Source organism: Rhinopithecus bieti, unplaced genomic scaffold (genome assembly GCF_001698545.2).
Source record: "Rhinopithecus bieti isolate Rb0 unplaced genomic scaffold, ASM169854v2 scaffold_13689, whole genome shotgun sequence".
NCBI lineage: Eukaryota > Metazoa > Chordata > Mammalia > Primates > Cercopithecidae > Rhinopithecus > Rhinopithecus bieti.
Window position 1 is genome coordinate 2,332,980 of NW_016808044.1, and position 25,830 is coordinate 2,358,809.

General features: G+C 47.1%; 1 protein-coding gene across 8 annotated transcripts in view; it reads right to left on the minus strand.

Annotated features, from left to right (window-relative positions):
* The window catches only part of ANK1 (ankyrin 1), a 252,608-nt gene that overhangs the window by 86,014 nt on the left and 140,764 nt on the right, over positions 1-25,830 (minus strand). For 7 of the 8 annotated variants that reach the window (XM_017885323.1, XM_017885322.1, XM_017885320.1 and 4 more), the window contains exon 2: positions 20,681-20,782. In XM_017885323.1, the coding sequence (XP_017740812.1) occupies positions 20,681-20,782 (102 nt within the window). Of the gene's footprint in view, positions 1-20,680; positions 20,783-24,742; positions 24,794-25,830 lie in introns of those variants that run through there. The other variant, XM_017885325.1, reaches the window with a different exon arrangement.

Consider the following 25,830-nt stretch of genomic DNA (forward strand, 5'->3'; position numbering starts at 1 on the left):
GTGATAACTGGCTGGGCACAGCGGCTCACATCTGTAATCCCAGAACTTTGGGAACCGAAGCAGCTGAATCACTTGAGGGCAGGAGTTCGAGACCAGCCTGGCCAGCATGGAGAAACTCTGTCTCTACTAAAAATACAACAATTAACAAGACGTGGTGACACACATCTGTAGTCCCAGCTACCCAGGAGCCTGAGGCAGGAGAATTGTTTGAACCCGGGAGGCCAAGGTTGTAGTGAGCAGAGATCACACCACTGAATTCCAGCCTGGGTGACAGAGACTCTGTCTCAAAAAAACAAAACAAAACCCCAAACGACTGTGTTTCTTTTTATCAGATGATGAAAGCATATCTTCCCTTTTCTGGTCTCCATGAAGTTTAGAGCTAACGAATGGATGTGACCTCGGCAATTGATCTCTAGGATTTTATTCATCTCCCTGATCTGCAGAAAATCCCCCTTCTTCCCTTCCTGGGTCCTGCGCTTCCCTCGCAAAGGGCAGAGAGTAAGGACCCTAGCCATGACAGGGGCCTCCTGAGTAGGCCTGCCTCTCGCAGAGCTGCACTCTCCCTCCATCCCAGATACTGGCTCAGTGGCCTCCGTCTTCTTTATGATTTTTGAAAAATGTTTTCTCACTTCAGTGTAAATTTGTCTTTAACATAGTCACCCTAAATCACTTCCAAGTCTATTACTATGGGGATCTGAATCCACTGTTCTCAGCAGGGCCACTGAATCAAACCCCACTGGGCACAGTTCATGAGAGAGATGCAAGATGGCCTGGGAATGCAATGCCTGTAAAAACCACATGGGGACGGGACTGCAGAAGCACTTGTCTCAAACACAGGTGTGGGCACTGTTGCCATCAAACGCTGAGCAATTGCTTAACCCAACTCAACAAATATTTATTGAGAATCTAGTCTGTGTCTAGCCCTGTGCTAGAAATGAATCAAACACAAACTATTTCCCTTGAAGAACTCAGTTTTGTAGGGAACACAGATGCATAAAAAAATAAACGCAAAATCATGTGAAAAAGGTCCCAAACAGCATGTAAAGGGGTAGAGGTGGCACAGAGGAGAAAGGAGTTGCTCTGTCAAGAAGGCCTAGAAAGCTTCACAGAGGCCTTTTCAAGGCAGAGGAGCCCACCTGCACAAAGACAGGGTTGCAAGTTCATTAACAACAGCAAGATGAGAAGCGTGTCTGAGTTTAGATTCTAAACCCATAAGCTAAAATATGCTACCAGCTCTCTCAGCAAGTAACCTCCTCTTCCTTTCCCAAAGCATTTGGATACAAGAGATGCACAAACATCCAGACCCCAGCAGCACCTCTCCTCCAGCAATTGGTCTTAGTAGGTAGATGGCTGCGTCTACCTACTTAAGGGGTGGTGACAGTCACAAGTCACCACCATCTAGCAGCGGAAGTTGCTGAACATCTGAAAACGAACCTCCTGCACACACACACAAAGGAGCTTGTACAGCTGTCTTATTAAATGTATAACTAGTTTATTCAGGAGACCACTTCTGATATCCAAAAGAGCATTTCGTGGATAAGTACCATATCTAATACTTCCTTTTTCTTTAAGCAGATTTTTTCATTGCTCAAATGAGAAGGAGGAGGAGGAGTGCAAATTATGGGAGCTATTTGTTCTTAGCTGTAACTATGGACAGAGATGAACTGTAATTTACCACCTCTTCAAAACTGAGAATCATGTTTTACTTTAGCTAAATCAAGTTTAAGTTAGCTTGGTTGCTAAAAGGCAGCTTGCTGAGACTTGCTTTGAATCTTTTTGGTGACTCCCTCTCACCTTCACAGCCACTTTTCTTGAAGCCAAATGGCAGACAGGCTGTTAAAGGGGATTGGGGGTGTGGATAAATCACACATTTCTTCCCTCAAATAACAGGGTGTAGAAGATAAACAAGAAGGAAGTGGAAGGATATAAAAGTAAATGATTTCACTAAATTAGAACCGGGAAGAAAAGCAATAACAACTTGTGGCCATTTTTTAACCATATGGCTTTTCCTGGAGGAAAACACTAGAGTCCTTTTCCTACAGGTACTGCCTCCCGGAGCTCCAATTACATGTGTTTTAGACCAGCTGATGTTGTCCCATAGCTCTTGGCTGCTCTGTTTTGGTTTGTTTTTCCCCCTTCTTTTCTCTCTTTTGTTTCAATTTGAATTATTTCTATTGGCTTATCTTCAAGTTCTTTGATTCTCTCCTTAGCTATGTCCAGTCTACTGATGAACCTGTTGAAGAAATTCTTCATTTCTGAGAAAATGTCTTTTGCTTTCAGCATTTCATTGTACTTTTTCTTATAGTTTCCATCTCTCTGCTGAAATTTTCCATCTACTCATGAATGTTATCCACTTTTCCCACTAGATCCTTTAACATATTAATCATAGTTATTTTAAAGTCCATCTAATACTTCCAACATCCAACATTGTGGTCATCTCTAGGTCTGATTCTGTTTATTGCTTTGTCTCTTGAAAATAGTTCATCTTTTTTTATTTCTTTTTTTTTTTTTGGTGTGTGATAATTTTTAGTTGAGTGTCAGACATCAAGCATAGAAGAGCAGTAGAGACTGAGGTAAATAGTTTTTATGGCTAGAAATGAACATGCCTCTTCTTCTGTGAAGTTGTCAGCATGGAGGTGGGAAAGCTAAGTCAATCTTAGGGGTTGACCTGAGTTTGAGTTTTGTTGTTACTTTCAGTGCACCACAGCCTTCACATCCTTATAAAGGTAGACTGTGGTTATCTTGAACTTTGAGTTGGAGCTGGGGTGCCAGGGTTTTTCTGGGTGAGTGTTCCTGACCTCCCTCAACTTCCAGCCATCCTGCATGCCTGGGCCTTAAGTGAAATCTTTCTCCATGCTCCTACTCTTCTCCCAGCAGTGGCCTGCTCTTGCTTATTATAACATGTTAGGCTGGTAGTAATGAGCATGTTCTCTTTTCTTGTGCTCCAGCTTCAGTGTTAGGCAGGCTCTGTACATCTGGCCCTCCAAGGTGGGATTTCTCTTCCATGTTTAGCAATCCTTCCCCCTTCTCTGTGGCAGCAAAACCTGTCTCACTTGCATTGGTCTTGGGTGTGAGTTTCTTGTTCCTCCCCCAGCAGTCGCCGACCCCTGCTTGTTTTTTTGTGTGTTTGTTTTGATTTTTTACTTTTATTTTTTTTGAGATGGAGTTTCGCTCTTGTTGCCCAGGATGGAGTGCAGTGGCATGATCTTGGCTCATTGTAACCTCCACCTCCCAAGTTTAAGCAATTCTCCTGCCTCAACCTCCCAAGTAGCTGGGATTACAGGTGTCTGCCACCACGCCTGGCTAATTTTTTGTATTTTTAGTAGAGATGGGGTTTCACCATGTTGGCCAGACTGGTCTCAAACTCCTGAACTCAGGTGGTCTACCCATCTCGGCCTCCCAAAGTGCTGGGATTACAGGCATGAGCCACCATGTCCAGCTGCCTGCTTATTATTGGTGTAGAATCCCGGGCCCAACACAATCTCCAGCCCCTCCCCTAGGAGTCCCAGGGTGGCTGCTCCTACCTTCCCTGCAGCAGCAAGTTGTTGGCAGGAATGTTTCCTACCCTTCCCCTGGCTGAGGCAGTTTGTTTCTATTCCTCCTCTAGGTGTACGGTCTAAGGATTGGTGTATCTCTATATGCATGCACTGTATATACACATTCATGTAATCACTACCCCTCAATGTCTACTTCAAATTAAGGTTCCTGAGTGCAGGTGCAGTGAGTGCTGGATAAGCCAGCTCAGGCCTATGGGGCTGACACACGGATCTTTGCTTGACCATGTCCCCTGGGATACAGGTGCAAACCAGGCCCAACTGGCAGATCTGTGGGCTTCAGCCTGGGGCCAGACACTGCCTCCCACACCCGGACAGCACTGGGTTAATAGGCCTGCTCTTACAGGTAGGCTGGGCTGGCTCCTGGCCATGCAGGGATCTCTGGTCCCCAGGATGGGGACAGGGCAGGTGAGGATGCTGGGTGGGTGGGGAAGAGCAATTGCCTTGTTCACCTCATGCACCCACAGGGACCTGGGAGTCCCATTTACAGATGGGTGGGGCTTCCAGCCCACTCCACCCAGAACTGGGCTTCCCTCCTCTCAGAGTGTCCCATAGGAGTGGGGTACGAGAGGCCTGTTTTATTCTCAGAATAAATGTTACCACAATTTCAAAATAAAATAGAGGTGAGAGGGTCTGTTTTGCCTCACACGAGGGAAAGATCTGGAGAAGAAGTGAAAGCTTTATGTCCATTCCTCCCTCCACCCCTGCCTGAACAGCCAAGGGCCACCTCCTGCACACCTGGCTGCCGAGGGGGGCTCATCTGGCTCCTGACATATCCCAATACTTCTCATGGGGGGGCCCATGGAGAAAAGCCTGTTCCAGACACACCAGCCCACACTTGGCCTTCAAGAACTTTTAAGATTTTGGTGGCTGGGTGTGGTGGCTTGTAATCCTAGCACTTTGGGAGGCTGAGGTGGGAGGATCCCTTGAGCCCAGCAGTTCAAGGCTGCAGTGAGCTATGGTTGCACCATTGCCCTTGAGCCTGAGTGGTGGAGTGAGACCTTATCTGAAAAAAAAAAAAAAGAAAAAAAAAAAGATTTTGGCTTGTATGGTGAACACCACTCTTTCCCGACCTCTGCCAAAGCTGAAGTGATTTCTGTGGCCTGCTTCTTAGAGGGCCTTGCTTCTGTTTGAAATTCTGTTTACTCGGCTGCCTTACTACCTCAGGCAGGCATGAGATGGGTTCAGGAAAAAATGACCATTTTGTAGATTAATGAGTTTTTTCTCATCGTCAGGGTAGGAGCCATGCTCTCTGCAGCCTTCTGCATCCTACATACTCCCTGTACTGAGCCCTTAAGGCCAGCTGGCCCCATATGATCTCTTTCCAAATGGTCCTAACACAGCAGATAACCTTTTAAGGCTCTTTTTGGCAAAAATCTTCATGCCAAGCACACACACCTGGAGTTGTGCATCTGCCTTTGCTCTTTTTCAGGTGAAATGTCAATTGACAGGATTGTTCTGAAAAGGGATCTATCTGTGTGATGGGTGGGGAAGGAGACCTCAGCTGGCTATGTTTCTTTTAACATTTTTACAAAGAAGAAGAAAAAAGTCACATTCAGCCTGATTGATTCAATTTGGAGTATTTTCTTGCACCAACTGTGAGAAATTCCATTGGCAAAATACACAATTCCAGACATTTGTTCTTGTTAAATGATTCCTCTGTTTAGCTCTTCTGATTGCCCCAATTGCACTAATTGATTTCCAAATGTATGAATACAGGAGACACAGGGAATTTAACTCTGCCTGTCAAGAGAAGGGGAACGGTTTGAAATAGAAAGGCCTTGGTGTCTCTGCAAAACTGCAAGAACATCTCAAAAGCAAATGCCTACATTCCCATGAGGACACACAGCCCTCACACCTCCTTTCCACACAGCTGTTTATTTCACCTGTGCACAAGGCTGGCCTTGTCTCTATGGAGCAGGCAGCTTCAGCTGTGTCCTGTGACTGAGGACCTCCCCACCCCACACCTCCTGAAACTCACTGCTCAGACCCCCACTCCCTTTCTTTGAGCTATATTTCTGGAGAACCTAGGAAACATGTTCATATAACACTCGGGAAACACAACGTTTGCATCCATCAACAGCTACTATCCAATGATTGGTCGAGCCAGGCCCAGAGGCAAGGGAGCACTGGCCAGGGGAAGATGTTATGGGGATGGAAGGCACTGCAGTCCTGGAAAAAACAGGCCCAATAGCAGTGGCAGAGACACCAAGGAGTCTGAGGACCCCAGAGTGAATAAAATGAAAGGTGAGAAAAGAAATGCCTAGATGCTTTTACATTTACCCATGCAGGCATTAAGATCCGATCAGAAGATCTTGCTTGTGATAAGGAGGAAGCTGTCTACATAGTGGATGCTTCTATTTAATATCCTAGGTTAGTGGGATACATTTCATATCCCAATTTCCTATTCAATCTGGATTCTCTGTTGAGTTCGCTATAAACAAGCAAGTGTTATACTCGATGTCACAGAAGCTTAATTCCCCAAATAGCAACCAACCTGTACGTGTGTTACCTCTCACTTTGCTCTATTATTGGTCCTTGTTTGTGGAACAGACAGAATATATTATATTTGCAGGTCTGCAGCCCTGCAGCAGAGTAGGAGAGAAGAGCCTAAACTGGAGTTACAGAGAGGAAAAGGACTGGAGTGACTGCCATTCTTACTCCAAATTCTGAAACTGATGAGAATGAAAGAAAGAGTAGGGAAGAAAGCAATGCAAAGACCATGGAGCCACAGGAAACAGAGCGGATGATGGGAAGGGAAGGAGCGACGGCACGATGGTTTGGCTGGAAGAGGAAATGAATTGAGACACATTTAAAAAATTACTAGAGCTATATAAGTTTTGATTTCTTTCCTCAAATTGCCTACATCAAATTTTCAACCAAAACAGAAAGGAAATCAAAGCTGAAGGGGTGCTTTCCCATCTTCCCTTCTCATCCTTCTCCCTCCCTCCCCACCCAGCTGGGAGAGACGTCAGCCTTATAGGGCAGTGAGCAGAGAGGTGCCCTGCAGGGCATGGGCAGCAGCATGTCTGGGGTCTGAGAAAGAGGACAGCTAATGGAATGGCTGAGATGTTGTCACACTGAGCAAACGAGTCAGTGAATACGTTAAGGAGGATGGGCATCAGTGGCATTCAGGCCTCCCGCTATCTGAAGGACTGTACAAACATGGGGAAAGGAAAGGCTAGAAAGAATTCTGAGCACTGGGCTGGAATCGAAAAAATATTGGCGTGATCTCATTGATTCTTAAAATATATATACATAGACAGCTGTAGATGTAGTTAACAGACTCGTGTATGCACACATGCATGCACACAGACATATGACAACCCGGAGCAACTGGCACACTGGGGACCGGACCCTGGTGTCTAAGTGCTGTCTCCACTAATAGGAACCAGGGATCTTTGGAGAAGCGCTGAGCCAGGGCTGGGGCAGGGCAAGTACAAAATGAGCCTGGGGCACCTTATGCCAGAAAGTAGGAAAATGCTCAAGGAATGAGGAGGACATGTCAAAGGATGAAGAAGCCAACTGATGGGAAGGACTCCTACTGGCCCAGTTTAGACTTGACCATTAAAATAAGTCATGGGAGTATCAGGTTGAAACCCATCAAATGGAAGATGGATCCATGAGTCCAAACACGTCTACACAAATAAAGAAAAAATAAATGAATGGGGAGAAGAAAAAGCTTATCCTTTAGTAGAATGCCAGCTAAAAAATGTAGAAGACATGATGGAAATGGGGAATCACTCTCTGGAGCCACCACAGAAGTAGCTGATACAGGCAGATGCCATCAATGGGCTCCCATCAATGGATCCCTTTAGACTGAAATATTTCCCTCCCCCAACACAATACTGATCAATTACAAAGGGAAAATCAGTGAACTTACAGTAGAAAAACGTGGCTGACACCAATTTTACTGGGTGATCAAGATTAACATCCCCAGGAGTGGGGAGGGAGCATGGTTTCTATGGTATTCCTGTCGAGCATGGCCATATGGCCATGAGGCAGCATCAGACAGACAGCTGAGGTTCAAACTACAGCATGGAAACAGTCAAACATAGGAGAAATGGGCACGCTAAGGGCCTATTCCAGATGGAAGGAGGCTGATGAGATGTGACAACTAAATGCAAAATATCTTCCTGGAGAGATTTCTGAAACAGAGAGAGACAGAAAAAGGTGGAGGGGAACAGAGGCAGTGAGAGAAAACAGACATAGACAGAGAGCAGAGAGAGAGAGAGGAAAGGAGGGAGGAGAGCAGGAAAGGGAGGTGAGGGAGAAAGAGGAAGGGGTGGGGAGATGTGAGGGAAGGAGGCACAGAGAGAGGGATAAATTGTTGGGACAGTTGGCAAAATCTTAATGGAATCTGTGGATTGGATGGTTGTGTTGCATCAATGTTGATTTCCAGATTGGCAGGCACGTGGGATGGATACGTGGGAAAGTACCCTTACTTTTGGATGGTATACACTGGACTGTCTGGGGATGTGCAGAATCATGTCACACGTCCTACATTATAGACAGATGGACAGGGACAGGAAGTGCAGGAGAACGGGCATAGAGAATGCAGACACCAGAGACGCAGGAATTCTCTTTATGGTTCTTGTAACTTTTCTGTAGATTTGGAACTACTAAACAATGTTTTTAATGGGAGGTAAAGAGGAGTGGTGGTGAGCTGCAGAGGCTGTGCAGGAGAGGAGTGATGTTGTGGGGGTAATTCTGGGGTCTAAGTAGGGGACAGGTGGCACACTGGGGCTTCTACACATTTGGGAATCACAGTCAGTATGAAGTTATAATTACATCTATCTGTCCTGCTTTTTCTTTCTTTTTTTTTTTGGAGATGGAGTCTTGCTCTGTCGCCCAGGCTAGAGTCCAGTGGTGCGATCTCGGCTTACTGCAAGCTCTGCCTCCCAGGTTCACGGCATTCTCCTGGCTTAGCCTCCCAAGTAGCTGGGATTACAGGCACCCACCACCACGCCCGACTATATTTTTGTACTTTTAGTAGAGATGGGGTTTCACCATGTTAGCCAGGATATTCTTGATCTCCTGACCTTGTGATCGGCCCACCTCAGCCTCCCAAAGTGCTGGGATTACAGGCATGAGCCACCATGCTCGGCCGGTTTTTTTCTTTCTTGCTTTTAGAGATGGGGTCTTGCTGTGCTGCCCAGTCTGGAGTACCATGGCTATTCACAGGGGAGACCACAGCTCACCACAATCTCAAACTTCTGGGCTCAAACGATCCTCCTGAGTAGCCGGGACTACAGGTGCAGGGCCATGCCTGGCTAATTTGTTTTTTAATGTTTAATTTCTAAATTATTTATTTATTCTGTAGGACAAGGTCTCACTATGTTGCTCAGGCTAGTTGTGAACTCCTGGGCTCAAACCGTCCTCCCGCCTCATCCTTCTGAGTGGCTGTGCATCTGTCCTATTTGTAAAGGACCCGTGAGGCACAACCTTTACTGGAGTTCTGATATTATTCCAGGAATGGAAACCCCAGAGTGCAATCAAACATGCTAAGAGAACATCCCTCAACCCACACAGAAACCTGCTGATGGGGGAGACCTCTTCTGAAGGGCAGGCCTCTCGTTCTGTGGGGCCACACCACCTGCAGCCTCTTTCTAACCCAAATAGTTTATGGCTCCCCAGAGACCGCTTGGTGGGAAAGGTCTGCTAAAAATACATGATCTTGGAATCTAATGAATCAGAAGCCAGGCAGAGCTGAAGCAACTGCCATAACCATAGTAGAAAGTCACACCTGATCTCCTTTGCAAACCTGTCTCTTGCCTAGGGGCAGGAAAGACAGAATAAGAGAAGAAACTGAGAGGACAGCACAAACTCAGAGAGAGGTGGCGCAGATGGAAAGGGAGGCGACCGGCTCTGAGCATTTTCCCTGTTTGCTTTCTTGCAATCTAACTTTAGCCCTCCTGCCCAGGTAGCACTTAGGATTCACAGTTTGCTAGATACTCATGAGGAGGAAAAACACTCTAATCCTTTTCATTACCTTAAAGAAAAGGAATGCACAACGATTTTAGAGCTCTGCAAGGAAATGAATCAACCTCAGCTCACCTCCTTTCTACTCTGATTGTACAGAACTCGCAGCAGCCCTGTGCTCTGAGAAATCCTGTAGTTCAGCAGCAAATCAACTGCAGAGGTTGATAGGCCCTTGGGAAGGTGGAGGAGGAAGTGTGAGCTTGAGTTAATGAGAGAATGGGACTCTGAAATGCAGCTCAGCAGCTAAGAATATCTCCTATGGACTAGAAAGAGCATCTATGCCCAAGATCTTGGTATTCTTTTTAAAAACAAAACAAAAAAAGACCCAGACCTTCAGAAGAAGGGCAGTGGGGTCAGGAGAAAAGAACCCTGGACTTCTAAAACTGTCCTTATCTATGACCTCCCAGCCTTCAATTTATGCTGCTTTGCAATGACAAAACTGCTCTGAGCTTCTAGTTTCCTCTGAATTCCATAATTCCAAGAATAAGACAACGTAACAGCTTGCAGAAAACAGTTAAGCCATGTGTTTTGCATGTACAGAAAAAAAATATGCCAAGATTCATATAAACTGTTAACAGTGGTTTCGGGGAACATAAGGGAGTTAAAATCAGAGCCAAGGCTTGTCAAAACGGACAGAAAGGATTTACACCAAAGAAGTCACAGTCGAACGCAAATAATCGCAGCCAATTCTCATTCCTCCTCTAGTCTCATCACAACCATGGGATCTGCTTTCAGCATTTCCTCTAACAACCACAGAGGCGAATCTTCCTCAAGGCCCAGACCCAGTGTCATTTTGCCTGTGACTTTCCCTGTCCGCTCTCTTTGCCACACTGTACCCTATTTCCAGCCCCCTAAAAGTGGATTGCTTTCTTGGCCATGTTCCCATGGCCCTTGATAACTCTCTCAAGACCCTCATCACACAGAATTGCATTTATCTGCACTTGTGTCTGTCTATTCCAAAGGCCTGAATTGTTTGAGATCCTGTGTTTTGCTCACCTTGGTAATCAGGTCCTAGCATGGAGCCTGGTGCATAAGAGTTTGCAGAATTGAATGCACTTTCATGGAACCACACACAACCCTATCTTTTTTCTTAGTCTCTCAGCACTATGAAGATCACATCTGGTCTTCATATTCTAAATTCCTAGAGCAATGAAAGCATAAAGTGGAGTTTAGAGAGTGTGCTTTCCTTGCACTATGTTCCGATCATTCCTGAAGGTGCTAGTCACCCTTTGCCTAGTCCCTAGGATTCCACGGAATGTCGCTGCTGTGACTACAAATGAAGATTTTTATGTAACTGAACTGGTCAACTAGCTCTTCCTTGGTTGCAGAGGAAGGGAAAATGAAATCAGTCTGGGGTAGATCACTCAGAGCAATAACAGGCTTGCTGCACAGTGTCAAATCCATCCTCTGAGTGAGTACAGAGGCTTGGGCTGGGCGTCTCAGTCCTGGGCTCTGAGGTTCTTCACCTCTCTGAGTCTCCCCAGCCTCCCTGGTCAAGCACCTGCTCTAACCAACTCTCAGGGTAATGTGAGCATTAATGGTGGAGCAGGCACTAGGTGCCAGACATAGGGGCACCTAGCTGCATATCTGGTTTAACTATTTAACACAGAGCACTCATTTCCCAGGTGAGGGCTCCAGTGAAACATTTTCTCTTCCTCATCACTATTCCAGAGCTGCACCAAGGCAGCAAGTCTAAAGAAGCTTTAATACCACAACACCATCATATTAGGAAGGCTTTCTGTGTGTTTTGGGGGTGCAGGTAGGATCAGAGAGCTATGTAGTTTAATACATTTTTCTATGCTTGTCAACAGTTCCTAAGAAAAAACCAACGACAGAGAAAGGTGCCAGGTTCTAGATCTATACAGATCTAGCTCTAACCTCCTAAGATGGATTGACCACCATCCTCATCCTCTTTCATTTCATGTACCCCAACCTCCACCAAACTGCCCCCTGCCCCAGTGCCCTTTGGCACTCCAGCCTTTGCAGTCCGTTCCTTCTTACAGCAATTCCTGTTTCCCAGTTCTCTACTAGGGGACTCCTTCCTTCACGACCTTTCTCTGACTCATTAGCAGGCCAGCCATTACCCTTAGACCAGAAACGATGTAAGGGCAGGTCCTGGGACCTGCTCACCTTTGACTGGCTGGCTCTTGGAACATTCGAACAGCTCAAAAAATATTTGTTGAATGAATGATTACACGGACAAAAACATCTGCTGTACTCCTTTAGGATGGCACTTACAATACTGAATTTGTAATCTTTTATCTACAAGCTGGACCTTTTACCTGCCTCCGAGTTCTTTGAGAACAGGGCATGAATTTATTCATCCTAGTTAGCCCTAGTCTCTAGCATGGTGCACGGGTCATTGTAATTGGTCAATATGTGTTTGCAGAATAAATGAATGAGCAGAGAAATTTCATCTTGGACATTTTTTTTTTTTTTTGAGATGGAGTCTTGCTCTGTTGCCCAGGCCTGCAGTGGTGCAATCTTGGCTCACTGCAACTTCTGCCAGGTTCAAGTGGTTCTCCTGCCTCAGACTCCCAAGTAGCTGAGATTATAGGCATCCACCACCAATGCCCAGCTAATTTTTTTATTTTTAGTAGAGATGGGGTTTCATCTTGTTGGTCAGGCTGGTCTCAAATTCCTGACCTCAGGTGATCCACCTGCCTCGTCCTCTCAAAGTGCTGGGATTACAGGTGTGAGCTATTGTGCCTGGCCTCATCTTTTTTTTTTTTTTTTTTTTTTTTTTTTTTTTTTTGAGACAGAGTTTCACTCTTGTTGCCCAGGCTGGAGTGCAGTGGTGCAATCTCAGCTTACCACAACCTCCACTTCCCAGGTTCAAGTGATTCTTGTGCCTCAGCCTCCCGAGTAGCTGGGATTACAGGCATGCATCACAACACTCAGCTAATTTTGTATTTTTAGTAGAGATGGGGTTTCTCTATGTTGGTCAGGCTGGTCTCGAACTCCCAGCCTCAGGTGATCTGCCTGCCTCAGCATCCCAAAGTGCTGGCATTACAGGCATGAGCCACTGCGCCCAGCCTCATCTTGGACTTCTTAAGCCCAACTCACCAAATCCAAAGTCATACAGCATAAGATATTCAGAAGTAACTTCTAGACCTCAGTTTCCTGAGCTATAAACTGAAAATTGAATGCCGTGAGTACCACTAAGCCCTAAGATTCTATAGCATGGAAAGGTCGTAATTATCACCATCACCGGAGCCCAAGAAATCCTGATCAAAAGACTTGGCATTTGGCTGCTGTAAAAAATACTACACTGTAGCAGAAATTATTGTTATAGGTGCTCCATTTATTCCTAATGCCAGCAACCCTTTACCTTCAAGATAAACAAGAGCCCAACAATAATAGGGCTTCATAATGCACATGTGGAAATGTAGGGCGCATCCAGGGAACTGGCATGGTTTCAGGTGCTTTCAGTGGGCTTTTGCACTGGAAATTGTTTATGCTTTTGTGATCATTCAGATGGTTCAGCTTCTGGACGCTGCAGCAAATATTGCCAAATACTCAATCTGTGGGGCTAATGTCAGCATCTGAGCCGTGTTTATTGCAGGAGTCATTATCCTAAGTATGCACGATTGCACAAGGCTCTTACAAAGTGATGGTGCTTAGTCTAGTTCCTACATGGACTAAGTATAAAATATATAAGCTTTCACCATTCATAGCTACAGCAAACAACATCGCTGCTTTTTTTTTTTTTTTTTTCTTCAGTCTGTCAACTGAGTTTATGAGCACCTGCTATAGGTTAAGCAGGATCCTGATATGGAGCAATAAGGAAAGCAAAGCCCTCTCCCCTTAAGATGCCTACAATTTAGTGAAGACAAAAATAAGCAGACACATAAATACGTATGAAGGCAGGCAGTAGCAAGCACTATGGAGAAAAATGAGACAGGCAAAGAGGACCAGTGGCGCCTGGGCTGCTCCGGGAAGTCCTCACTTTTAACTCTGCCTTACACTGAGTCGCGGATGACAAGGCTTCTCCTTTTCATGGAAAATTATCTCCTGGAGCCTCAAGCTCTTTCTTTCCTATCAGGAAGGCCAAATGAACCAGCAAGTGTCAACGTCATCGGAATAGAACAGAAAACTAAAAACATGAGACTTTTTGCCCCTGGGATTCCAGCTCACAGTCCCCAGTGGAGCATCCACGTCAATCTGACAATTGTAGGAATTCAGGGGACACAGGCTGGCACTGGTCTTTTCTAGTTTTATTTTATTTGGTTGACTCATTAATGTATATAGTCAGTTACTTCATCCCAGAAAGTATTTTTGTATTGCTATAGTCTCCATGAGAAAAAATTTTGATTTGATATCAATCTAACAATAATTCTGGAAACTGAGCATGTGAAGCTAATACTGGTCTGTGCACAATTATGTGGCCATTTATTAAGACAAATGCCAGAGCATCTAATATAGGACACATCCTATGCCAGGTGCTGTGGAGAAACAGAGTCCCCAGTCATGGGCTTTGCCTTCCTGTAGTATGGAGCCCACCAGGAGAGGGAAGACCTGCTCAATGTTACCACGCCACATAGTGGGGCCGGCTAGGCTTAAGCCTTAAGAGAGGTACTGACACATCACAAAGGCAGGGATGGCTTCAAGCTATGGGGATCAGGGCTGTCTTCACAGTGGCTGTTGAGCTGAGATGGAATCTACCAACCCACTGCTATGTGGCTGCTCCAGCAGCAAGAATGACCCAGTCCCGGGCTGCGTAAGGGGCCCCGGCAAAATGTGTGCTGAGACCACCACATCTGAGGTGATGACACTCCAAGCCTGGGCAACAAGTCCTCTGGCCTCCCCACCTCTCTTCTCTCCCCCTTATTCAAAGCCGCCACGGGATTCCACCTGGCCCCCTACACCAGCCTCCTCACCAGTCTTGCTGCTCCTGTCCCTGTGCCCCGAGTCTGTCCTCCACACAGCAGCGAGGGCAATTGTTTAGAAACCTCCATCAGCATAAGCATCTCTTGTGTAACACCTTCAAATGACTTCACCCTTATGGCAAAATCTAAGCCCTCACCAATGCAAGCCCTCCTTGATCTGGCCCCAGGCACTCCTCCCACCCCACTGCCTACCACCTTCCCTTCCATCACTCAACTCCAGCCTCGCTGTTCCCCAAGCAAACCACTGTCACTCCTGTCCCAGGGCCTTTGCACGTGTTTTCTGCTCTCCCAAGAATGCTGTTCCCCAGAAACCACATGGCTCTCTCCCTTACTTCTTCCAGGCCTCTTAAAAGTTGTCTCCCTAGACAGCCCTCCCAACCACCCCACCAAAATAGACACCTTGACCTTCCTCCTCCCCAGTGTCTCCCATCAGCTGACTTCATGTATGTGCCCATCCTCTTAGCTATTGTCTATTTCCTTCACCAGCACGCACAGGCCACCAGCATGCAGACTATTTTGTCTGTCTTGTTCAGTGCCTAGAATAGGCCTGGCACAGAGTGGGTGTTTAATGAGTGCTGTGGAATGACCCCACACAGGCGAGTGGGAGTATATTCAACATGCCTTTCCTCCCTGCTCTCATCAGCCCCCGCCAGCACTTGACTTCCTCGAAGGCTGAATGACTTCCAAATATCTATCTTTGGGCTGGACTTCTTATCTGAATTCCGGGCTCAAATATCCAACTGCTTAATATATATTTCTGCTCGGATTCCTCAGAGCCTCCTTACCAGGATCTGGACACAGCTCTGCTTTTGACTCCTCCCCCGTGTTTCCACACCCCGGTCCGCTCCCAGTATCCCTCATTTAGCGGATGGTGCCACCACCCACCTGCCATGGAAGCCAGTTCTCCGAAGGTCATTCTCAAGTCTCCTTCCCCTCAGTGCCCCATCCAACCCATCACCCAAGCCTGCTTGGCTTTGCTCCATCTCCACAGCCATGACCCTCATCCAAGCTGCCCATACATCCCTCCGATGCTGCTGGGCACACACAGGCTCCCCCACTGCACCATTGGGCCCTCCACCTGTTTTCCACGAGGTAGCCAGTGAGACCCTTTAAAGCACACCCTTAATCACATCACTCCTGTGCTTGAATCTGTGGTTCACTTTCCTCTATGCTCGGGAGAAAGACTGGAATCCTTCATGTGGCTTCTACAAGGGGGGGATATTCAACCAGGACACAGCAATACAGCTGCGCGGGTGTTAAATGCTGAAATCCAGATCAGTGGCCACTGCCGCAGGCTTTTTTTTTTTTTTTTTTTTTTGAGACAGAGTCTTGCTCTGTTGCCCAAGCTGGAGTGCAGTGGCTCGATCTCAGCTCACCGCAACCTCTGCCTCCTGGGTTCAAGAGATTCTCCTGCCTCAGCTTCCTGAGTAGCTGGAATTACAGGTGCCTGCCATCATGCCCGGCTAATTTTTTTATTTTAGTAGAGACTAAATAGTTCCACCATGTTGGCCGGGCTGGTCTCAAACACTTGACCTCAGGTGATCCACCCACTTTGGCCTCCCAAAGTGCGGGGATTACAGGCGTGAGCCATTGCGCCCGGCCTGCTGCAGGCTCTTAAGTACCCCATCCCTGCTGCTCTGGCCACTGTCCCCCTCCCCCAGGCCTCTTCCCTTCAGTCAGCAAGTATAGGGTTAACGTCTGGTGCAGCTGGTGAGCACACACATGCATGCACACACACTGCTCTGGCCCAGGGGCACACTGTCCCAGTTGTTTATAATTTCAACTTCTAGTTTAGATTCGGGGGTACCTGTGCAGGTTTGTTACACGAATGTACTGCATGACGCTGAGGTTTGGAGGACGTATGATCCTGTCACTCAGGTAGTGAACACGGTACCCAATACTTAGTTTTTCCACCCATGCCCTCTTCCCGCCCTCCCCCACCCATAGTTCCCAGTGTCTCCTGTTCCCATCTTTATGTCCCTGTCCCAGTCACTGAATGTTGTGACTCTCGCCCCTACCTGTAAGCTCCAGCATGATCCCAGCTCCACCTCGCCTGGCCTCTCGTGCTATCTGCACTGCGCCCACTCTGGCCTTCCTTCAACCCTCTGCTCCTTTCCCTGCCTCTGGGGCTTTGCACAGGCTGCTCTCTAAGACCAGCATGTTCTCCCTTGCTTCACCTCATTTGCCCCTGCTCCTCCCTCAGCCCAACTGTTTCTTCCTCATGGTAGCCTTCTCTGACCTCTGACTCTAGCGAAGTCCTCTCATATACTCTCTGCCTTCCATTCATGGTTCCTAACACAGTTTTTGGTATGCATATCTGTTTGTGTCATTATTTGATTAATAGCTGTCACTGCCAATAGACTACAGTTCAGAGTGGATAAGGACCATGATTTTAAAATGAAATTATTCTATTCCTTCAGCCCAGCTCTCCATATACATGTGGAGATGCACAGAAGTACATTGGACACAGCCATCTAAAGTGCAAACAATAAATTTTAAAATTGGCATTCATATAAAAGGGCTCATATATGCATACATGTGTGTGTTCTTACATATAAATTTCTTCTTTCCCGTAGACATGGTAATGATGATAGAACATCAGTAGGCACAGTCTATGCAACAAGGAACTGCCGTGAATATTCAGACATCTGTTATATAAGCCAAGAGTTCTTCTTTCTACACTACTTAGAGTAATTACTTCCTATTATGGCAAACAGTATGCATTCTTTCCACAAAAACATACTATTTGAAAGTGTGTTACTTATGTAAGGATAAGTATTTGCCCTGTTACCACCACTACAGTCCATCAGCTCAGAAGATTCAAGCTGAAAGCAAATTCTCTTGCCATGACCCCAGGACAACAGCTTGCTTTTATGCGTGTTTTAAAGAGCAGAAGGCTCTGGTAGCATTAAGAGGCTGGCCCTGTGCACATTAAGCAGATGCAGGATCATCCCGCTGGGTGCACTCATGGGTTTCATGCAGGCATGGGTTCAGTCACTGGAGTCCTTCCCCCACTACCAGGACTCTCCCGCCAACAGCAAAACCAAACTGCCCTGTGCAACCAGAATGAGGTTCAGAGAACCCTGATCAGCTCCTTTCCAGGCGCAGTCACCTGCAGCTACCTGTCCTGCTCAGCCATAGACCATAAGACAGGGACCAACAGGGCCACATCTGGCAGCTGTGGGAATTAACCAGCAGCAAGGGGCTTTGCACTCGATGCATCCTGTCTTTCGTTCCCTTCTGACACTCATTGCCTAACTTGCAGCAGTATCCTCTTTGAAAGAGAGGCCAGGCTTAGCCAGGACTGCAGTCTTGAGTCTGAGGCAGGAGCCTCCCCTCAACCTCGAGCAGGGCTGACAGCCACTTGTCACTGGCGCTGAGCCGATCGGAAATGGTGTCAATAAAGTGCAAATAATGCCTCAGTGCTTGCTGCTCTCTGAGCCCAAAATGAACCGAAGAGGTGCTCTGAGGAGAGAAGGCAGAGTGACAAGGCAGTTACACCCAAGGCCTCTCCAACGGGAGACCAATCAGGACATAGCTATTCCCCGAGTGGCATCAAAATCTTCCAGAAAATGAGCCCTGGCTCAAGTCTCACACACGTTCAGTTGTCCCCATTTTAGCTGAATGGATTCCTTTGAGAGCTAAAATCTTAACCCTTGAAAGGCCTCTGAAGGTGTGATTCACCTCCACTGAGAACTGCACTGCAGAGAAACACATCTGCAATTCTCCAGCCATAGTAAGAACAAAGAAAGCCTCTAGGTGTGCATCTCTGCAAGCCCAAGAACACATCCCAGGTGGAGAGAGTGAGCAATCCCCCTGCCTATGGGGGGCTGGGGCAACACAGCTGCAGCCTGTGCAGTTGCTTCTGGAGGTGTGGTGCTAAGAAGGTCCCAGACCCTGTCTGCTGAACAACTCTCACACCAGGACCTTCATCCTGCCCCCAGACTTTGCTGCATCCACCTCTTGGCATCAAAATATGGGCTTAGACTTTCAACCTGCTGTGCAAAGGTCAGCCTGAGCGGATGCTTGGTTACAACCACCACAATATCCTTTGGGCTGTGGATATGTGGATGTTGGCATTTCTGGGTGGAGGGATGAGAAAAGGGGCGGAGGGCCTGGTCCCTCATCCAGTTTGCAAATTCCAGTCAGGTCCACATACCTCACTTTTCCTCTGAAGTGCACTGCCAGAGGCTTCGCTTCCTATCAGACACCTAATTCTGTTTCCTATCACACACAACACTGCTCCATTCTCTCTGATCTTTTAGTTGTGAATTTCTGCCACTGCAAGACCAACTTAATCCAAATGGGGTCTCAGTCCTAGGAGTGGGGGCAGGTAGTACTTTGCATTTTATTTATCTATTTATTTACTTATTTATTATTATTATTATTATTATTTTTGAGACAGAGTTTCACTCTGTTGCCCAGGCTGGAATGCAGTGGCACGATCTCAGCTCACTGCAATCTCCACCTCCTGGGTTCCAGCAATTCTTCTGTCTCAGCCTCCCAAGTAGCTGGGACTATAGGCGTGCACCACCATGCCTGGCTAATTTTAGTATTTTTAGTAGAGACAGGGCTTCACCATATTGGCCAGGCTAGTCTTGAACTCTTGACCTTGTGATCTGCCCACCTCAGCCTCCCTAAGTGCTGGGATTACAGGTGTGAGCCATCATGCCCAGTCTATTTTATTTTATTTTTGAGATGGAGTCTCGCTCTGTCACCCAGGCTGGAGTACAATGGCATGATCTGGGCTCACTGCAACCTCCGCCTCCTGGGTTCAAGCAATTCTCCTGTCTCAGCCTCCCAAGTAGCTGGGAGCACGCACCACCATGCCCAGCTAATTTTTGTATTTTTAATAGAGACGGGGTTTCTCCATGTTGGCCAGGCTGGTCTCAAACTCCTGACCTCAGGTGATCCGCCTGCCTCAGCCTCCCAGAGTGCTGGGATTACAGACGTGAGCCACTGCACCGGACAGTATTTTGCATTTTAAACAGGGGCAGGAAGGGTAGGGAAACTGTAGATGAGGGGGTAGGACAGGGGCACGTGGCCCATGGAAAACAACCTACATTCAGAAAATCTGGCCCTGCTAGCTTGGAAAAGTCACACAAGCCACTGAAGTACAGAGGAACCATGAAGACATTACGCTAAATAAAAGAAGTCAGTCACAAAAGTACAAATATAGCAGGATTCTGCTTCTGTGAGGTCCCTATAGTAACTCGTAGAGACTGGAAGTTGAAGGGTGGTCACCAGGGGCTGGGGAGTAGTCGGAAATGAAGCGTAAGTGTTTAAAGAGTACAGAGTTTCAGTTTTGCAACATGAAAAGAGTTCTGGAGATGGATGATGGTTACAGGATAATATGAATGGACTTAATCCCATTGAACCGTATGCTGAAAAATGGTTAAGACAGGAAATTCTATGCTGTATATTTTACCACAATTAAGAACACATTTTTAATGGCTCAGATGGTTTAAAAAAGTTCGCAATGGGTAAGTGTATTCTAAATTAGAAACAATTAGCATGTGTAACTAAACAACTTAATTGGCAGGCAAATATCTACAAACAAACAAAACCTGTCACCAATCCACAAGCCCAAACCGCACACCTGTTCCCTTCCTGGAGGGTTATTTCCTCTCTATTCAGTCAGTTCCTGGATCTTTGGCTCCAAGCCTGAGTCTCTGCCCTCCAACCCAACCCAAACACATTTTGTTTCCTGGCCAGCCCCTCCTGAAGCTAAGGCTCAGCTATGTCACTCAGGAGCCCTGGAGTGCCAGCCTCTGTGCCAGCCCCACCATCCTCAACCCGAGCTCACCCGCCTTTGTCAGCACCTGACCAAAACAGGGCCTCATTCCCCGACTTTCTTCTCAGGCTAGCCGAGAACCCACACAGACTGCCAGTGGACAAAGGAGACACAACTGCTACTGACACAGTATCTTTCAAAGGCTCTTCCTCCTGCCCCAATTCAAAGGCCATATATTCTAAGACAACAGCAGGGACTGACTGGAACTTCTAAGTGAGGAGACCACAGGGGATCTATGCGGGCCTCGCCCACACTATGCAGGCATCAGCCCTTCTCTGTGGGGCCCTGGGCCACGGCAGAAGTGGAAACAGCAAGGTTAGGGCCTTCGGCAGGCAGAAGCCATGGGGGAGTTTTGAGGCCACTGGGAAAAGGTTAATAGAGGCAGTTTCAAAGCTCTCAGGAAATGGCATCAGGCAAGAGCTACTCTTCAGAGACAACAGGCCTGCCTCCATCCCACTTACCTGGTTACAGGTGTTAATGTCTACCCCATTCCGCAGGTGATCCAAAGCTTTGTCCAAGTTACCTGATCTTGCTGCTCTCAGAAAGCTGGTAGCAGCATCGGCCTGTGAGGAAAAACAACAGGCATTGAGTGTCCTGGGTATATTAATGACTTCTCCGCCCCATCCAAGCCCCAGGCCCCTGCAGCAGCCCCTGCATCCTCTGTTGTGGCACCCTGGTACCCACAGTGACACCAGGTGTGCACAGGAGACCTAGAGCCCCTGGTTGGACTGTTCTTGGGGTTAACTGCCTTCACACCCAGGCCTCCTTTCCTGTGGTTTTTTGTTTTTGTTTTTTTAAGAGAGTCTTGCTCTGTCACCCAGGCTGCTGGAGTGCAGTGGCACAAGCACAGTTCGCTGCAGCCTTGAATTCCTGGGCTCGAGAGATCCTCCCAAGTAGCTGAGACTACAGGTGTGCACCACCATGCCCAATTATTTTTTTTAAACTTTTTTATAGAGACAGGGCATCACTATGTTGCTCAGGCTGGTCTCAAACTCCTGAGCTCAAGCGATCCTTCCACCTTGGTCTCCCAAAGTGTTGGGATTACAGGCCTGAGCCACTGTGCCTGGTCCCCTTTCGGTATTTTTATAAGCAAACGTTCTTGGCTTGGACTCAGGAAGAATCAGCCTTTGAGAGGGAGCCCATTCCAATGGCAAGAGCACAGCATAGCCTGGTGTCTCCTTGCTCTGAGGTTTCAGGGGCTCCACGGTCTTGCTGAAGAGTTTGCAATATCACAGAGGCCCCTGGCCCCAAGAGTCATGAATGCAGGCACCAAAGGAACCAAGCCTGGGCTCTTTGGAACTGTTTTGTGTTTTTGCTTTTATTTGCCTGTTTTTCCTCTTTAGAGATGGGGTCTCACTATGTTTCCCAGGCTGGTCTCGAACTCCTGGGCTCAAGCAATCCTCCTGTCCCGGCCTCTGAAAGTGCTGGGATTACAGGCATGAGCTACCATGCCCGGTCCTGTGTTTTTGTTTTTTAAGTAAACAGCACATAGCACTTACTATGTGTTAAGAACCATTATTAGCACTTTACATATACAGTCAAACCCATTTATTCAACCAACCGTGGATGGAAAATTTGCAGGAAAAGAAAATAAAAATAACGATACTAAGATAAAAAGGAATACTAACAGAAGGCCGGGTGTGGTGGCTCACGCCTGTAATGCCAGCACTTTGGGAGGCCGAAGCAGATGGATCATGAGGTCAAGAGACCAAGACAATTCTGGCCACCATGGTGAAACCCCATCTCTACTAAAAACACAAAAATTAGCTGGGCGTGGTGAAGTGCGCCTGTAGTCCCAGCTACTCAGGAGGCTGAGGCAGGAGAATCACTTGAACCCAGGAGGCGGAGGTTGCAGTGAGCCAAGATCGCACCACTGCACTCCAGCCTGGTGACAAAGCAAGACTCCGTCTCAAAAACAAAAAAAAAAAGTAATACAGAAAAGCAATGCTGTACAACAATTATTTACAAAACACTTACAATAGGTATTATAAGTAATCTAGAGATGATTTAAAGTATATATGAGGATGTGGGTAGGTTATATGCAAACACGTTATCATTTTATATGAGGAACTTGAGGAATCTGTGGATTTTGGTATCTGCAGTGGGTTCTGGAACAAATCTCCCACGGATACCAAAGGATGACAATAATATATATTCACACACATGCACACGCACAGATATGCATTTTATACTAATTTTAAATACCCAAGAAGTAAGTAGGACTGCAGAGTCCCATTTTACAGATGAGTGGGCTGAGGCACAGAGAGCAGAAGTGCCTTGTGCAGCATCCCACAGCAGGGAGGAGGCACAGCCGGGACTCAGATGCAGGTAGTGTGACTCCGAAATTCATGAGTTGAACCTCCCAGCTCTGCAGCCAGCTTGGTCTCAGCTTTAACTCCGGGTGCCCCCCACCAGATTTAATGAATGAGAGTGAAGGCTTTCTGTTCCTTAGCTGGTGCTACGTCACCCACCCCATGCAGCTCAGACCCTGCCCCCAGGAACATCTGTTTGCTTTAAAGATGAGTGACAGCCAGAGAGGGTGAGACCTGAGGACAGTAAAATAAAGTTTACCAATTGATATGGTTTGGCTGTGTTCCCACCCAAATCTCATCTTGAATTGTAGCTCCCATATTTCCCACATGTCCTGGGAGGGACCTGGTGGGAGGTACTTGAATCATAGGGGCTGGTTTTTCCCATGCTGTTCTCATGATAGTGAATAAGTCTCATGAGATCTAATGGTTTTATAAAGAAGAGATCCCCTGCACATACTTTCTTGCCTGCTGCCATGTAAGACATGCCTTTGCTCTTCCTTCATCTTCTGCCATGATTGTGAGGCCTCCCCAGCCATGTTGAACTATCAGTCCATTAAACCTCTTTCCTTTATAAATTACCCAGTCTCGGGTACATCTTTATTAGCAGTGTGAGAACAGGCTAATACACTCACAAAGACAAATGTAATGATTAAAGTCCAGTCCTCAGGCATTGGAGCTGGTGGCCTAGACTCAGAGCCACTCCACTGGGTCTAGCTGAGTGCCTTCGGGTACTTAGACATCCTCGGCTTCTATTTCCTTATCTGTAAGCTGGGGAGAGTAAAGCCTTTCTTGTCCCCTTTTCATGATGCTTAAAGGAAATAAATAGTGCTTGGCGCATAGTTGCATACAAGGCTGAGTTGAAGGGGTGAGAGTGGTCATATGACAAGCCACAAATGGGAGAAGCATGTGACGCCATTCCCACAGAAGACCTACAGTGGCTTCCTCTCCACCCAGGCACTTTGTCTCCTTCCTCTACGTGCCCTCCTTAAAAAAAAAAAAAAAAAAAAAAAAAAGCATGCTGCAGTGGGCTGAATGGTGTCCCCAAAAGATACATCCACACTCTCATCCCTGGAACCTGTGAAGGTGACCTTATTTGAAAACAAGTCTTTGTAGATGTAATTAAGTCATGGATCTTGAGATGAGATCATCCTAGATTACCTTGGCTGGCCCTAAATTCAACAACAAATGTCCTTATAAAAGACAGAAAAGGAGAAGACACACACGCACACACATACACATGCACACACACAGACATGCATGCACATATATGTGCGTGCACACATGCACACACACAGATGCACGTGCACACACAGATGCAGACACACACACAGAGATTCGCACACATACAAATGCATGCACACACGTGCACACCAAGAGATACACACACATGCACAGACATGCACACACATGCACACATACATGCACACACAGAGACCCATGTGCACACACACACACATGTGTGGACATACACATATACACATGTGCACACACACGTATGCACACACACAGAGGTGAAGCTATGTGAAGACAGAGCCAGAGACTGGAGTGACTTTAGCCACGCACAAGGAAGCAAGGAACCTCTGGGAGGTGGAGGCTCATGGAAGAGGACCCTGAAGCCCTGGAGGGAGTGTGACCCTGTGGAGGCCTTGATTTAGACCTCCAGCCTCCAGACGTTGAGAGAACACATCTCCGTAGTGTTAAGCCACTAAATGTGTGGTGATTTGTTACAGCAGCCACGGGAAACTCATGCACACACTAGTGATGACCACCCTTGAACACCCTCAAACACGGAAGACTCCAAATCTACAGCCAAAGACCAAATAGAACTCTCATCCTCCTCCCCAAAGCAGCGCTTCACATCTTCACCATTGAAACAGGGAGTCCCCAGGGTGTCAGCAGTAGGGCTCTCCAGCCTTTCAGACAGGGGTCCTCCCTCCACATTCAGGTGCTGCCCCACACCACCCGCCAACCCCGCCCACAACCCCAGGCCTGCAGAAGTACCACTTCCTCCCTCTGCCTCCCAGCCAACCTCCTCCATCCCTGCCTCACTGGTCTTCCCCAAATCCTGACTTCCTGCCAGCCCTTCCCAACCTCAGGTCCCACATGGGCCCTCCATGATGTAAGCTCAAGTTCAAGTACAAGCCCTGTGGCTGCCTGCTCATAAAGCACACTCATCTCGTTGTCCCCATGGCGGCAGGAGCCCCTTCTCACCTCCCTTGTCCTCTGTGACATTCCCATGCTCTGTCTACCTCCTGGCCTGCACGTTCCTCCTCCCTGGGCCCTGAAGCTCTGTCTCCCTCTGGTTTGCTAATTCCAATCCTTCTTCTGTTCAAGGCCCCGATGGTGGCTACTTCCTGCGTGAATGACACTATGCTTAGACACTCAGTATTTGCCATCTTTAAATCTAGAAACCACAAAATAGGAGCTTGGTTTTTTTTTTTAAATGCACTTAAAATATCTCTTTCTCTAGCTATTTAATTCAGGCAAGTCTTGTCTCCCCAGCCAAACTGTTTGCTTCATGGGGCAGGGACCAAGTCTTCTATCTCTTTTGAATCCTCCAGAGCATTAAGTGTCTGCTAGGGCGAGGCCTCCCTTGACCTAAAGCACATGGCATTCACATCCTAGGTTCCTCAGCAAGGCATCTGTGGGGCAGGAAATATTTCAGAAATGAAGATCAAACTGTTGGCTCTCCAGGCACGAGCTGGGTTTCCAGAGAAAACCCAGTCAAGGTTTAGTCTCTCAGATAAATGTCTATTTATGCCTGCTGATTCAGAAAGTCTGTCTAGATTCAATTACTAGAAAAACACTATATTATTCCCCAAGAATAAAAGTGTTAAAGAGACATTTCTCCCACCAATTAACTACCGTTTATGGCACAATAATAGGATTCAGGCTGAAAACCTGAGAATGGGTGGATAAAAATAGACGCAATATCCACTAATGACACTGTTTGACTGTTCAAAGCACTGAATCCAGGAAGTAAAGAAGAATATTTATGACAAACTGGCTGGGCGCGGTGGTTCCTGTAGTATCAGCACTTTGGGAGGCTGAGGCGGGTGGATCACTTGAGGCCAGGAGTTAAGAGACCAGCCTGGTCAACATGGTGAAACCCAATCTCTACTAAAAATACAAAAAGTAGCCAGGCGTGGTGGTGCGTGCCTGTAATCCCAGCTACTTGGGAGGGTGAGGCAGGAGAATCACTTGGACCTGGGAGACAGAGTTTGCAGTGAGCTGAGATTGTGGCACTGCACTCCAGCCGGGCAACAGAGCGAGACTCTGTCTCAAAAAAAAAAAAAAAA